At 42.2% G+C, this 16571-nt stretch overlaps 1 protein-coding gene across 1 annotated transcript in view; it reads left to right on the top strand.

Annotated features, from left to right (window-relative positions):
- The window catches only part of LOC126095452 (probable glutamate receptor), a 182720-nt gene that overhangs the window by 85048 nt on the left and 81101 nt on the right, over positions 1–16571 (top strand). Inside the window, exon 5 of the mRNA XM_049910245.1 lies at positions 5103–5299. Within this exon, the coding sequence (XP_049766202.1) occupies positions 5103–5299 (197 nt within the window). The remainder of the gene's footprint in view (positions 1–5102; positions 5300–16571) is intronic.

Here is a 16571-nt window from a genome sequence, read left to right as displayed (position 1 = left end):
AGCCCTTCCCGCCGGAGGTTAGAGTCCTCCCTCAGACATGGGTGTGTGTGTTGTCCTTACAATAAGTTACGTTAAGTAATGTATTAGTCTAGGGACCGATGACCTCAGCAGTTTGGTCCCTTAGGAATTCATACACATTTGAGCATTTCACTTTCATATATTGTTAGCAACGACAGCTTGCAGTTATGGCCATGGTAAACACAAACTTTGGCTAGCTGCGCTGCACTGCGGAATACCGCACCGTAGCACTGCCGAGGGCAGACTGAGCTACAAAGGTGGCCTCATCGACACAGAATTGCTAAATAACCTCTATATATCACCTAATACAGCTAAAAGACAATATAAAAAGAGAAATCAGTTTGAATATCTTTATGAAACAGTAGGCCGTATGCTGTAATGGACTGCCGTACTTCCACCAAGCGATCAACAGAGTTTTCACGATCAGTCACAAATTATTTCAGAATACGTATTGTGGGCTGTCAGAGGGACCAGTTTTATCAACGAATGAAAATAACCGTTTGTGGTGTCGTTGTAAACAAGGCTCTTCTTTGTAAAAGTAAATTTAAAAATTTTTTTTCCAGCAGCTGTTAACAATTCTGCTGCTATTCATTCTTCACCTCTGGTTGTTACAGGTTAGAGACAATTTGAGTTATAGATCCAGTCAGATTAATAATAATCATAGCTGATTTTTTTGTTCTGTCGCAAGAACATAAATTGAGTAAGAGCACTCACACACGGATGAGCCTCACTGTCGAGAACATTAAACTCCATGTATGCCACTTTTGTAATTTCAGCAGGTTCTGTAACATTTCCAAGGGCTCTCAATGCATTGTTATTACTCATGCTTTCATATGCGATGTGATACTACTTCCGGAAGTCATTTTTACGACCACGAAAACAGCCAGTTATTGAACAAATATACTAAGAAAAAGCACAAAAAGCAAAATGTATTTTCTGCACATATACAGGGTGTTCGGAAATTCCCGTTGCAAACTTATAGGATTTTTAGAGGAAAGTAAGTATTTTGAATATGAACCCATGTCCGCACTGTTTCCGTACTACAAACGTTTGATTACTTATTTACTAGCTAGGTATGCAATAGGATGGTTTTGGTTGGCGGTGGTTACGTCGGTCGGTTGATGTCGTTTGACGTCAGTCCTACCTCTCTTATGTGGTTCGAGCGTCATTCATGTGACTTTGAATCTTGGAGCAACATGGTTGAGTATACGTTTGCAGAGTACACCGACATGATCCTTCTGAATGGCGAAGCTCACGGTAATGGTAGAGCTGCATGTCGTCTCTTTCAAGATCTTCCTCCACAACGTCAGACTACATCGCGTACCCTTTATGTCACGATTAAGGAACAGTTTCGAGAAAAGAAACCTTCATCGTCAGCACGCGTGATTGTGGTGCTCCAAGTAGACGCCACACACTCGAACTGGAAGAGGCCGTTCTACATCGCGTTGAAGAGAACCCGTCAACTTTTTTGGCTATTAATTAGTGGAACTGATACTAAAATGATTACTTTCACGGCCGCAAACATCATGTCCATTATAATTATCCGGGCTGTTATGCCGTGGTCGGTTGATGAATTCTGTGTCAATTCCCAACGTTTCGTCTCCGACTGCGGGAGACATCTTCTAGGAGGTCCGTAGCTCGATGGAAGGTCCAACACACCCACTGGCTCGCTACTGACTGCCGCTAAATTCCGTGTCCGCGCGCTCCCGCGCCGCGGCGTGACGTCACGTGTTTTGAAAACGTCAGTGCAGTTGGCCACTGTCCGTGGCCGTCGATTGCCGTTGCCATCACCCAGTAGTGGACGGGTGGTACACATCTTCTTTAACACCGGCATCCATATACCGTTTAATTTCACGCCCTCCTCCTTTCGATTGAAATTATTAGGCTGTTTAGCGATTTCGATTGCCTCCCGGTAGAGCCTTTCGTAATATCCGTCTGTGGCAGCTAGTACTTGCGTCTCCTCGAAACGAATATTGTGGTTCCCTGGCTGGAAAGCATGCTCCGCAACAGCTGTTCGTTCCGTTTCTCCTCTTCTACAATTGCCCTTGTGCTCTTACAAACGTTTAGAAACAGTTCTTTTAGTGGTGCCAAGGACGCTCGCAAACCATTGGAAAAAGCTGGAGTGTATAGGATCCCATACAGCTGTGGAGATGTTTATGTTGGTACCACTAAAAGAACTGTACGTTTGGAAGAGCACAAGGGCAATTGTAGAAGAGGAGAAACGGACCGATCAGCTGTTGCGGAGCATGCTTTCCAGCCAGGGAACCACGATATTCGTTTCGAGGAGACGCAAGTACTAGCTGCCACAAACGGATATTACGAAAGGCTCTACAGGGAGGCAATCGAAATCGCTAAACAGCCTAATAATTTCAATCGAAAGGAGGAGGGCGTGAAATTAAACGGTATATGGATGCCGGTGTTAAAGAAGATGTGTACCACCCGTCCACTACTGGGTGATGGCAACGGCAATCGACGGCCACGGACAGCAGCCAGTTGCACTGACGCTTTCAAAACACGTGACGTCACGCCGCGGCGCGGGAGCGCGCGGACACGGAATTTAGCGGCAGTCAGTAGCGAGCCAGTGGGTGTGTTGGACCTTCCATCGAGCTACGGACCCCCTAGAAGATGTCTCCCGCAGTCGGAGACGAAACGTTGGGAATTGACACAGAATTCATCAACCGATCACGGCATAACAGCCCGGATAATTATAATGGACATAATAAGTGGAACTGTAAAGCAAGTGATGTACTGGGTAACTTGTGAAGTGGTCACGTTAGCAGTATGTTTTCAAAAGGTTGTTAGCACGGGAACGGTACTTTTCCGAACACGGACATGGGTTTCAGTCCAAAATATTATCTATTCACCCCACTCTACGAGTAATAGAAGTTGGTACCGGGGATTTCTGAATACGCTGTATACACAGTTCACTGAACATTGCCACCAACTGATGTTGTCAGTAACAATATCCGCTGTATAGCTCATCACCATCACTGATTAACAAAATTAGTCCCAATGATGTCTAGAAGCGCACGTAGTTCATCGTAAATGAACAATCCGAACAGCGAGTGGGCTATAGTATTCACCTATACCACCGTCTGACTGGGCTTTGGTGTGCTGCTTATCCTAAAGCCACGTGGTCACGAGAGACCGAATCCTCTTACAAGTTGGGCTGTCTCCATATATGCTTTAAGAGATGTAGTGGACTTGACGGCGATAACTCTCGCACAATAATTCTGTTAGAAAGTGATGTTCACCCGCAACTGTGTATCCAGTTAATGAAAAGCTGCTTCATTTGCTTATCAACAACTGGAGCGGCATCTCGTTAACAATGATTTTGTCACAGAGCTATATAGATGCAACTATGTATAACAGTTATGTGGGACTTTGCAGCTTCCATAAATTTTAAAGTTTCTCTCTCTTTCAGTAATGAAATGTTACCGTTATCAAATTACAAAAAGGGCGTCAACAGAGAGTGTGAAGCTATTTTGATCTGATTATCTGTTGCATGTCTCATTTGCACACTGACGATGTGATCTCTGTTCGATAATTGATAATGGGTGCTTGAAATATTATTGTGCAAGTGAGACTATGTAATACATATTATATACTCTAACCACATTCTCCACCTGTTGCTTAATGCCTTCGTGGAAAATACACCAAAAAGAAAAAAAGAGAAAAAAAAAGAGAAACAGGATACCACGAAGGAAATATCCAAATGGGAGAGAAATCGGTAGATTGATTTACGTGTTCAGAGAAACAAATGACTACAATTTCAGAAAGATTGCGTAATTTATTCAAGAGAGAGAGTTTCAGAAGTTGAGTAAGTCAGTAACTCTTTAGTCAACACGTTGGTCCACCTCTGGCCCTTATGCAAGACGTTATTCTCCTTGGAATTAATTGATAGAGCTGTTGGATGTCATCCTAAGGGATGTTGTGCCAAATTCTGTCCAACTGGCGCGTTAGTTTGTCAATATGCCGAGTCGGTTGGACGTTTCTGCCCATAATGCTCCAAACGTTCTCAATTGAGGTGTGATCCGGCGACTTTGCTGACCAAGGTAGGTGTGCGGGCCGGCATTATCTTGCTGCTCAGGATTACTTGCCGTAAAGAGCAACAAAGCGAGGCGTAGAAAATGGTTGACGTGACGCTGTGGTGTAAGGGTGCTGCGGATGAGAACAAAAAGGATCGTACTATGGAAAGAAATAGCATACCAGACCATCAGTGCAAGTTGTCGGGCCATATGGCGGGCGAGAGTAAGGTTGGTATGTCTCTAGATACCTCTTAGGCCTGGAGTCTGCCTGCAGTAGGATTGTCTACGGTGATGAGTCCCGCTTCGAACTGAGCTCTATGGGCTTACACATCAGCAAAATAATGCCCTGCTACACACGGCGAGAATATCTACTGCAATGAATCAACATATAATGAAATATGCAGCCGAATGGGGAAGATAAAATCACAAAATTAATGTAAGGAATAATATCTCTGGCCGTCAGGGTCATCGGTCTCTCCAGAGTTGAGGACGTTTGGTGCGTTATAAGGCAGCATCTCGGGATTTTGTCTATCTGACGGGCCAATTAGGCACAATTTGGCACCATAGCGCTCAGAACGACATCCACCAACTCGGCCAATCAGTGTCAAGCAGAATAACTGCTTGCATAAGGGTCAGAGATGGACCATCATGTTATTGACGCTCAATATGTGAAATTATCCACTCGTTCTGAAATAATAATAATTTTTGTGTCTGTACATGTACATCACATCTGTGGATTTTTCTCCTATTGGGATAATTCCTTTGTTGTACGCCTCTGTTTGTCTTGGAGTGTATTGCCGTCATTAACTCCAATTGTGTGCTATGGATGCGAAGATACAGTACAATTATCACCATCAACACTGAAGTCTGTCTCCAGTTTCACCCACAACAATGGAGTAGTTAGGACCTGAAGTGGGTGCACCAACTGTAGCACCACCATTCATGCCTGATTTTTAAACTTCAGATACCAGCGTGTCTACCTACAAAATGACAATGTTATGAAACGGCGCGCTTAGCGTGGTTGTCCCTGACGCCCTTGTCTTCATGGGTTGGTAGAGAGTCCGTCTTCGTGCGGTGGCCAGACCCGGAAGGCGACAGCCTTCAAGCGTCGGTGACGAGGCTGGGTGCAGTGTTCCAGGCGGAGGCGTGGGCGGCCGTGGGGGCGGCGCTGGCCGCCTCCTCAATCTGCCTCTGCCTGCTGGGCCGGCCGAGGGACGCCGTACTCAGGGCTGTGGCAGCCCTCTGCAGCCAAGGTACTGTAGCAGGAGACTGGAGGCCCTCGTGGCCGCTGTCATTAATGATAAAATCTATTGACTCGTTAGGCTGCGTCGTACTCCTCTTCAAACTTCTGCAGTGATCCAAGTTTCGATCGCTCCACGGGGACTTTCTTCAGGACTTCACTGCTGTCACTGGACGGCTAAACACTGTCGAAAGGCAGTGTCGCTTTCGCTTGTAAAAGACTACTTTGCCCCCGTTTTTTCGGAAAAGTGGAGTTACTGAATAAAAGACGAAATGTAAGATCAACGATAGCGGAGAAGCAAGAAGAACGTGACCAGGTTATAGATTTTAAGAACAGTCGTGTGCTAACAAGGGAAAGTAACGTTTATAAAAGTAAAGTCCATGGAGCAGTATGAATATCGAACAATGTCTAAAATTTCTTGAAGGATGACGGCTACTGGCTGATCTTCGTGTTTTGTCGGCTATTACGGAAGCAAACACCGAACCGCAGCAAGTGAGGAACAAATGCAGCTACTAGGAATCAATCGAGACTGCACAAGAACAAAAATGTTTTGAATTTCCACTGTCTTTCAGTATTAGTTAAAAATGGTTCAAATGGCTCTGAGCACAATGGGACTTAACATCTGAGGTCATCAATCCCCTAGACGTTAGAACTACTTAAACCTAACCAACCTAAGGACATCACACACATCCATGCCCGAGGCAGGATTCGAACCTGCGACCGTAGCGGTCGCACGGTTCCAGACTGTAGCGCCTAGAACCGCTCGGACACCCAAGCCGGCCAGTATTAGTCGACCAATATTATTGCATCTGGGAGCGAGGGGAAATCCAGATTATTGTTGATGTGCCACCTGTTAGTATATGCACAACTGACCTGAAAGCATTGACAGTGCGAAGCGTTTTCCTTAATCACCACTGTACTTTTTTTCCTTAACATCACCGAGCGTTTTCGTTATTGGCCACTGTAGACCAAGTGCAATAATGTCGTAGTTGGGTGGTAATTGCTTTCACTGTTTACCCAGTTACAAGTGCCTATCAACAGCAGCCTGAACTTTTTCTGTCTAGTAACTGCACTTGTCCGAGAAGTGAACACGGCGCTACCTTTCGACAGCGTTCAGTTGTCCAGTGGTAGCAGTGGATTCCCGGAAAGGATGGCAGCAGAGGGGTCGAAACGGCTATCACTGAAAAAGTTTGAAGGGGAATACAGTCAGTTCCACGAGAAAGTGTACGCCATAATTTCAAATGTAAGGTCCGCAGCGAAGTCTCTAGTAGTGGTCTCGAATCGATACTCAATGCGCTTTTGCACAGCGTAGATAAACAGTGTGAGAGTTGAATGTTTTATTTTGTTGGTTGCAGCTTTGGCTATTTGCACTTATTTACAGCCAGCCTCAACGCTAAAAAAATGTGACATATTGATCAAAAATGCCTTCTGAGGCCCTTTAAGAAGCTATTTGGTTCGAACGAGGCAAACGTGGTGCTCAAAGAAGATAATGATCCAAAACATCGCAGCCATTTCTGTACAGCGTGGAAACGAGACAATGGCGTGTCCACGATGGATTGGGCTACAATGTCTCCGGATGCAAATTAGATCGAAAATGTTTCGTCGCATTTTAAGACGAAGCTTACAGGAAAGCTAATATATACTTTGAAACAGCTATCATATAAAATCAGGATGATATCAAGATGGTTACCGAGAGAACATGCAGAAAATCTCGTGAAAAACATGCCACAAACATGCCAAGCTATAATCGATAATGACGGGGACTGGAGTAACTATTAGGTAAATTGTGCAATTAGTAATAACAAGTATTTTCATGTAAACATATATTTATAATAGTGTCTTATTTCATACAGATAACGGCTACACTATCTTGTGGAACTGGCTGTATGATGTGGCCCAGCCACTCACATTTTATCATCAAGGTATTATTGTCTGTCTGCGAAACCAACAAGTATTTGTGTCATAGTACACTGCAGAATTTGTCCATTACTACTATCAAGAAAAGAACCTGCAGTCAATATTAACCATTCAAGCACGAATCAATTATTTCATGGATCATCAATAGAATGCACTTGACCACAAGATCCACTATCTGATAAGCCAAAACTATCGAACCCCTTACAGCGAGAGCAGTGGTAGCGTAACATCATGAGAACCATCACATGATGGATTAGTGACGCGTGTTCTCTAAGTGGTAGCCAGCATACGATGGACCAGTGCGTCTAAAACTAGACTCGTCATATCATGGGAGAACAGTGGCCTTATCTCAACCCTGGACACATTGTGGAACAGATTAATGTGTACCAAGCCTGCAACACGAAATCCGTCATATGATAGTACAATAATACCAATTCCTTACGACTGGACCCATCTTGTGATCGATAACTGCCAGTTTACTACGTGCGGATTGCATCTGCAGGCGGACGTCGTCTATTCTGTTTATAATGTGATTATATGTTCATGTATAAGAGGAAGTGGAAAAAATATATGAGCAGATTGAGGAAGACTACGAAGAAAATGGGAAAGGGCAAGTAATAACTATAACGATGGGAGACTGAAATAGTACAGTGGGACAGGGAAGGAGAAACAACGTATCTGGGGACTATGGGCTTGGAAAGACGAACGAAGAGGGAGAAGAACTGATACTCATCTGTGATCAATTTGATCTCTGGAATGCTAATACTTGATTTAACAACATCAACAAAGATTATATACGAGGAAAACTCTAGATGAAATTTCTAGGTAGCCAACAGACTTTGCCATAATCAACCAGATAAGCATAACCAGTATTAAGATCGGACAAACCTTTCCAGGAGTAGACGCCGATATAGACCTTAATTTACTCGTAACAAATGTTAGGACGAGATTAAAGCATAGTAAGGGATGTCGGGAAATGGCTCAAATGGTTCAAATGGCTCTGAGCACTATGGGACTCAACTGCTGTGGTCATAAGTCCCCTAGAACTTAGAACTACTTAAACCTAACTAACCTAAGGACAGCACACAACACCCAGCCATCACGAGGCAGAGAAAATCCCTGACCCCACCGGGAATCGAACCCGGGAACCCGGGCGTGGGAAGCGAGAACGCTACCGCACGACCACGAGATGCGGGCGGATGTCGGGAAATCTGAAGATTGAAAATTTTAAGAAAAACTGCAGTCAAGGTGTCAAAAATAATTTTGAAGAATGCCATTAGATATGCAACGTCGGAAGGATTAGGGATAGAATTTTGTAAAGTGGAAAGAACAAGGAATAAGAAACACTGGATAGCAGGAAAGAAAAGGGAACAATAGGAAGTAAGTTGGGCAAAATGAATGAAAGGAGGAAACAGAAAAACTGCAATTCGGAGGAAGGCAGAAGACAGTATAGGAAGATGAAAAATGTGGAAAGTATAGTAACTAAGCAGAACACATTAGATGAGGAAACAATGTGAGGATTAGAATAATTAGAAAAGAAAGGAAAACTGGAGGAAATGAACAGAATATGGAAAAATTAAGAAAAAGAGAAAATGATCGTACGAGGAATGTTAAATAAACAGGGGGGAAGAGAGTATGTACAGAATAAGAAAATAAAGGTTAGGTGGATCATGTGGAAGAGTTATACAGTGCACAGGCGGATACCGCCAGACTGGTTTTGGAAGATGAAGGGGAACAGTATGAAGGCGATCGAGGTCCTTAACTACTGAAACTGGAATTGGAGAAAGCAAGTCAGGAGCTCCGAGAAAAGAAAGCACTGGGCTGTTACAAAATACCATCGAAGACATTGAAATTTTTGGCTGAAAGTCAATAGCTAGATTGATTGATATAATAAACAGCATTTGTGATACAGGAATAGGCGCAGAGCTCTACTTAACACCACTTTAACACCATCATCTAAAAAGTAAAACGCAAAAGAACGCAAAGACAATAGGACAGTTCGCTTTATTAGTCATGTTACAAAGGCTGTGACAAGAGTCTTACTGAGGATAATTTAAAAGAATATTGAGGAAAATAGTGGAGCAGAAGACTCGGCTTCAGAACGGATAAAGGAAATGTTATAGGTTGTCTGAGAATGGTTGGCGGAAGGATGTGATAGAAATGAACAAGGAGGCATATACTTGTTTCATCGACCGGCAGAGGGTATTCGATGGAGTCGACTGGAGTATAGTGCTGACAGTCTTAGTCTTAGAAGATTTTGGTATAGACTGGAAACATAGAAGTTTACTAAAGGAGATGCATAAAAGGCAGAAAATGACACTATTAGAAGGGAATGAGGAGACAGAAGAGATGAGAATTAGAAATAATGTAATACAAGAATGCTCATTTTCACCAAAACTGTCCAACGTATGTGGAGAAGAACTGTAAGGTAGGACCTTACAGAGCGCAAAAGGCGTTGTAATTGGGGGACAAAGAATAAAGACCATAAAATATACGGATGGTGAAGCAACAGGCGTTGTAGTTGTGGGAGAAAGGAAAAAGATCATAAAATACACGGATAGTGAATTAGAGCTGACGGACTAAAAAAGAGGAGGTAAAGCAGATGTTGAGGAGTATGGAATGAAGATAAATGCATGAAATACAAAAGTGATGAGAATGAACAAGAAGGAAGCGCCAGTTCAAAGATGTTGAAATGTGTGTCAAATCTTATGGGGCTTAACTGCTAAGGTCTTCAGTCCCTAAGCTTACACACTTCTTAACCTAAATTATCCTTAGGACAAACACACACACCCATGCTCGATGGAGGACTCGAACCTCCGCCGGGACCAGCCGCAAAGCGCTAGTTAACACACTCGTATTCTTAGATGGAAACAAGAGAGAAGAAATAAAATTCTTTCTGTGCCTGCAAAATTTAATGACGTGGAATGGAAGCTGGGCAGAAGAAACAAGGAGAAACAAATCTATGGGAAGACACCATTTGAAAAAGTGAAATATTTACTAACAGCTAGAAGAGTTCCACTGGAGCTATGGAGATAAGTGTCTGAATGTTATGTATGGAGTGTAGTATTCTGCATAAGTGAATCACGGGCAGTTAAAAAGAAAGAAAAAAGAAATCAAGAAGTTTTTAGAATATTGCTATGGAGAACAATGTTTAAGATGAAGTGGACTTACAAGGAAAGTTATTGGAAGTGACAAGAAAAAGGAAAAAAATCTTGGCTGAGACATGTACTGCATAGGAATATTGCGCAACTGAGTGGAAGAAATGAGATGACAATGTAGTAAGAGAACTGAAATCGGGGACGTAATTAGAAATGGACGAACATTCAAACACTTGAAGGAAAATGCTCAGAATAGGACACGATGTGAGTCGCCAATTGAAATGTACCATGAGGCGGATACACTAAAGAAGAACAATATGATTACTTCCTATTATGTAAAATATCCAAATTCTCCGTGGTTCTGAATGGACGTTGAACTCCTATAACTCACTAGGTAAGTCAGTTGAAAGGTCGGCGGGAAGCATGGAGATACCGTTTCCATTACGATATTGCCTACAAAAGCACAGGGGCGTTAAGAAAAATCTTTGGGTTGATAACAGCTTTGCCTTACTTGCAACTTTGTTCTCTAATTCGTAAGGCTCTCATTGTAAAAATGTTGTTGCTACGAATAGCTTAGTTTCTTTTTTAAAGTTAGGAAATGAATAAATCTTCCAAAGGATCCCTGTATCGTTCGGGCAGGAACGACGATGGTGAGCGTATAACGGTTCTCACACAGACACTTCCCGTAATAAACTACCACTACTGGACCAGGCTAAACACTTCTGACAAGATGAATCCATGGGCCTTTTGAATTTTCGAACTAAAAGTGCTCTTCTTCTTGTAACGTTTACGGTGCATCTAAGTTAAATCGCAATTTTTTTTTTACTCTTTTCTAAACTTGAAATTCCGCAACGGAATATTAGAAATCCAATTGCTAAGGTACCCTGTCTCGTAAGCCCTCAGAACGTCGTAATTTGCACGCAGAAAATGGTTTAACAAAAGGTACTATCTAGCCAATCAAAAAGAGTGGAAAAGAACGCACCTTACAAATTTAACATTGTAAAAATGAGAGAACCGACCTGTATTCGATCTAGAACAAATCACTGAGTTCCGTAAAAACCTAATAAATCTTTTCTAGAGCGTAGGGCGTTATAGAAATGAAACCCATTTAAACGCTTTCGCTCTAGAAGGCCTTTTATTCTGCTCTCGCTACTCGAAACGTCTTAAGTCATAACAGTATCACTCGTATCAGTAACCACCAGCGGAAATAGAGTAACATAGACTAGCGGCGAACATGCGTGTTAGTACTGGTACGTGTAGTGAATGCTTCTGATATATTCTACAGTAACACGCACCGCAAATTGTCGTAATGAACTTAGTTTCTAACTTTCGTAGTTAAAATAAAAATGAAAGACATACTGCCATTCACAATGATTGGTGGAACAATACATTGGACTGTCAAGGAGAAGTAATGCACTTGACATCGATTTATGTAATACCAACGAATTTAATAACTAAATCACAACTCTTAACACAGCGAGTTAGCAACTTTTTTGTTGAGGATAAATGCGAACAGTATGGACATTCGCTGATTATAAAATCATAAAGGTGCCATAATACGTGGGTGGCCATGACGCCTCATTTAGCTACAGATTGACGAAACTTCAATCTCCTGACGTTCTGCAATACTGCAGTAAGATTCAGATAAATTGATTTTACTTTTTAGACGGATTCATGTTAAGCTAAACCCTCCACTCTTTTCTCATCTCCTTGCCAGTAGTTCCAATTTTGGTTCGAATGTACACTGTGGATGATTGATCAGTAACGTTGATATCCGAATCTAAACGGATTGTATTTTACACAAGCAACATAGCCGTGATTCATAGCAGTGTCATATATATATATGACACAGCTGTATATATGACACTCCAATGGAACTGCTCGCTTATGAGTCTTCTGGCTGACAGCATTAACATATTAACATGTGTAATGGAACTCCAGCATCAAATCAGTGACCACAGGATACAAACGATATTTATGTCAAGGGTACATATTTAACTACAATGCAAAAATTGACTTTTTTGTAACATAGGTTATCCAGAAAAATTGACAGAGTCGTTACACGTTCATGATCATGCAGGGAGAAGTGAATCTTATTTATGTGATTCAGATACCCTTATTTGGAGTAGCTGCTCATAATCAGAATGACACATCTCCTCTTCTTGCACGTTACTAATGTTTGTGCAATGAAATAAATGATTACACTGCGTGTTTGTTAGAGCAATTATAATTTATTCACTGTCATTTGCATTTCTGATTTCGTAATTTTACAAGTCTACGTTCTACTGTTATTATCACATTACGTAAAATCTGTGGTCGTTGGCTCATAGACTGAGTGGACATCCTGGCTGCCCCGCATTTCTGATACTGTGTGGTACTGACACTACATTTACCCACATATATGAGAGAAAGTTCTGCAACTGCTCTCTACAAGATACACATTTCTTCTACCCTGGCCTATCCCTTCACTTGTTATGTCCTCTGATATGCAGCACACATACTGTCCGATAGAAAATGCATGGAATACAATACGCGCCGCAAATTGAGATATTCTCTAAGCGACTCTGACAAATGGCAGACTGTTATGGGCGAGGAGCTCGGAAACGGTGGAGCTTGTCGGCTACTGGGGTGTTACTGTAGTGACCAGCTGTGGAAAACGGTTGGCGGACGGTTAAGCCACGAGTGGAAGAAGACAACGCGCTGGACGTCCACGCCTCATCACTTGGAAGATAGAAGCTTTAGCGCTGTGTAAAGTAGGACATGCGGCGGCTTCTGGCACATCTGACTACCGAGGGCATTGCTGGTGCAGAAAATCGGAGCACACTGTCAGCGCAGATCTATGATTATGGGGCTTGACTCCAGATGATCTGCACTTCCTTCCAAGTTCACCCACCTACAATTACCGTTCCGGTGTGGATGGGGTCGTCGAGAATGGACTAGTGATCAATGGAAACGTATCGCTTATTGGAAGGAATCCAGGTATCTTCTTACACTGGGGTAACGATCGTGCCCAAATACGTGGTCATCCAGGGGAAGGGGGATAATCGATTGGGCTTCCAATGGATCTGTGGTAGTAATCAAAGGCAGTACGACAGCTGTGGACTACTGAACGTTAGTGCGGAAGACCCGTATCCCTTCATGCATTTCGTGATTTCCCTAAATCGTCTCAGGCAAATGCCGGGATGGTTCCTTTGAAAGGGCACGGCCGATTTCCTTTCCAATCCTTCGCTAACCCGAGCTTGCGCTCCGTCTCTAATGACCTCGTTGTCGACGGGACGTTAAACACTAACCACCAACAACCACCTTCATGCATTTCAGGCTTGATGTCTTCTCCACTGCAGGAGGTATCTTCCAGTAGAATAACTGTCCAAGTCACAATAGTAGAATCGTCCTACGGTTGTTTGAGGAGCACGATTATGAACTCACATCAATGTTTTGGCCCCCAAGTCCAACTGACCTGAATCCTATGCAAAACATCTGAGTCCCTACCGGGCAGTAGCTACACACCCACAAATCGTCGGCCTCCTAATTTACGGGACTTGCGTGAACTGTGAAGTCTGGTGCCACATAAACCCGGAAACCCACCAAGAACTTACGTAATCCATGCCATGTAGAATTACGGCAGTACTGCATTCCAAATGTAGACCAATACGCTATTAAAGCTGATGTCCCAATGTTTTTGCCATCATTTCACCACCTTGTCTCCATTCACAGCCTCTGAGATGTATACCCAGAAAAAATCCAACAGCCGTGTAGTGCTCTGGGGAGTCACTTAGAGCATTGCTCGTTAAAGTTAGGGTCCCGAGTTCGGGTCTTCGTCTGGCAACGAATTTCAGTTTCCCAAAATTTTTCGACCAATTGTGCAGTCTATGAAAGAGCTTTGTTCAAGGTAGAATACCTTTTTAAACGCAGGATAGTAGTATGAGAAGCCGAAGATGAAACATTTGAAAATTGTTTCCTTATTTCTAGCAAACTGTGAAATGAAAAGAGTTTTACTAAGAGCTGCGCATTGATTCGTTTCGTTCATTAAACGTTATTGTTGTTGCGGTCACCACACCTAGGGCTGGTTTGATGCAGCTCTCCACGCGATTCTGACCTCTGCAAACCACTTCATCTCCGAATAACTACTGAAAATCACATCCTTCTGAATGTGCTTACTGTATTAATCTCTTGGTCTCCCTCAACAATTTTTGCCACGCTTACCTCCCTTCAATACTACGTCAGTGATACCTTGATGTCTCAGAACGTGTCCTACCAGCCAGTCTCTTCTTTTACTCAAGTTACGCAACAAATATCTTTTCTCCCAAGTGGTATTCAGTACCTCCATATTAGCTAGAAGGCCTACCCATCTAATCTTCAACATGCTTCTGCAACACGTTTCAAGAGTTTCTATTCTCTTCTTGTCTGAACTGTTTATCGTCCAAGTTCACTTCAGTACAAGGCTACATAGCATTCAAATCTATATTAGACGTTAACAAATTTCTCTTCTTCAGAAATTCTTTTCTTGACATTGCCAGTCTACATTTTATATCGTCCCTACTTCAACCATCATCAATTTTACTTTACAAATAGCAAAACTCATCTACTACTTTAAATGTCCCGTTGCCTAATCAAATTGTCTCAACATCACCTGATACAATTTCATTATCCTCTTTTTTCTTTTGCTAACTATCATAATATATCCTTCGTTGAAGACGCTGTCCATTCCGTTTAACTACTCTTCCAAGTCCTTTGTTGCCTCTGACAGAACCACGAGGTCACCGGCAAACTTAAATCTTTTCATTTCTTTTTCTGGATTTTATTTCCATCTCTATATTTTTGTTTGGTTTCGTTTCTCTCCTGCTCGGTATACTGATTGAATAACATCAGTGATGTGTCATGTCTCTCTGTCTTATAACTCTTACAATTTTCGTCTGATTTATGTACGACGAAGGTGATCAGATTGTAAGGGCATTGCATGATATGTTGTGCTGAGAAATAATTGTTAAGAAAAAATTCTATGCGTTACGCTGTGTTAATTTGACCAGTCTCCTCTTTGTGCGCGTAAATTTGGAGCTTGCCATAGACAGTGTTGTCAGACGTAATTCTTCGTTTGATTTCCTCAAACCGAACACGTAGCTTAAATGAATCACTTCCGAAAAAGTCGAATTTTAACTGGTAATGAGCATTTCAACAAGTGGTAACTCATGGACTTAAGGATGACTGTGCATTATAGCGTTTTATCATGTGCAGGTGATTCAGTTTGCGCACGCAACGACCTGATCGGTTGACGTCAATGGTAATTAAATCGGAAACGGTGCAAGGTATCGACTTTTTAAACAATTATTTCTGAGCACAACCTATCCCGAAACACCCTCAAAATCTTTACACACTGTTTTTGACCACCATGCATAACCTGTCGTTTCCTGTGTTTCACCCCTGCTGCCTTCAGAATTGCAAAGGGTATATATAGTCAATATTGTCAAAAGCTTTATTCAAATCTACAAAATCTATAGAAGTAGGTTATCTTTGTAGATGGTTAAGGTAAACGTAACTCGTAGGAGCAGTATTGCCTCGTATATCCCTACGTTCCTCCAGAGTCCGAATTGATATTCCCCGAGGTCGGTTCCTACCAGCTTTTCCATTCTTCTTTAAATAATTGGTGTTAGTATCTTGTAACCATGACTTTTTAAATTGACTGCTCCGTAATATTCACTTGCTGCTTTCTTCAGAATTGTATTTTTTAAAATTTTTTAAAAGGTTAAAATTTTCTAGTTGTATAGTGTACAATCAAAATTTAATGTTTGTGATTCTCAGTACAAAGATGTCGGAATTGAATTTCTTGCGAACCTAACTGTGACGGTGTTTCCTGTACTAGTTTTGTCCCTCAGCGTGAATCTTGCATCCATTCAAACGCTACAGAAACTGGGAACCATTCCATTAAGAACATTTCTTTTTCTCTTCCATGACGATACATGGAACATATGAGTTCCTCGTGGTTCCTCATTCGGAACATGAATGCCCGCAACTTTGTCTTCTCGAGCGCTGAAATTTTTTAATGCTTGGGCATAAAGAGGACTATGTCGATGAGGAGCATGTTGATGGTAAAGATGCTGATACGGAGGTTGCTGATGATCTGCTTTCTCAAACGTGAATGCTTTTACTTGCAGGACTTACGTTGTAGGTGCCTTTTCTACTTCTTCAGAATCAATTTCTAGGTGAAACGACATGTATAGTCATTTCTCTCATTCTCCGTGATGTGTATTTGGAGTAACATTGTACTTATGGTGG

Source organism: Schistocerca cancellata, chromosome 8 (assembly GCF_023864275.1).
Source record: "Schistocerca cancellata isolate TAMUIC-IGC-003103 chromosome 8, iqSchCanc2.1, whole genome shotgun sequence".
NCBI classification, from domain to species: domain Eukaryota; kingdom Metazoa; phylum Arthropoda; class Insecta; order Orthoptera; family Acrididae; genus Schistocerca; species Schistocerca cancellata.
The sequence above is the reverse complement of the archived record's forward strand: the minus strand, read 5'-3'. Positions and strand labels throughout refer to the sequence as shown.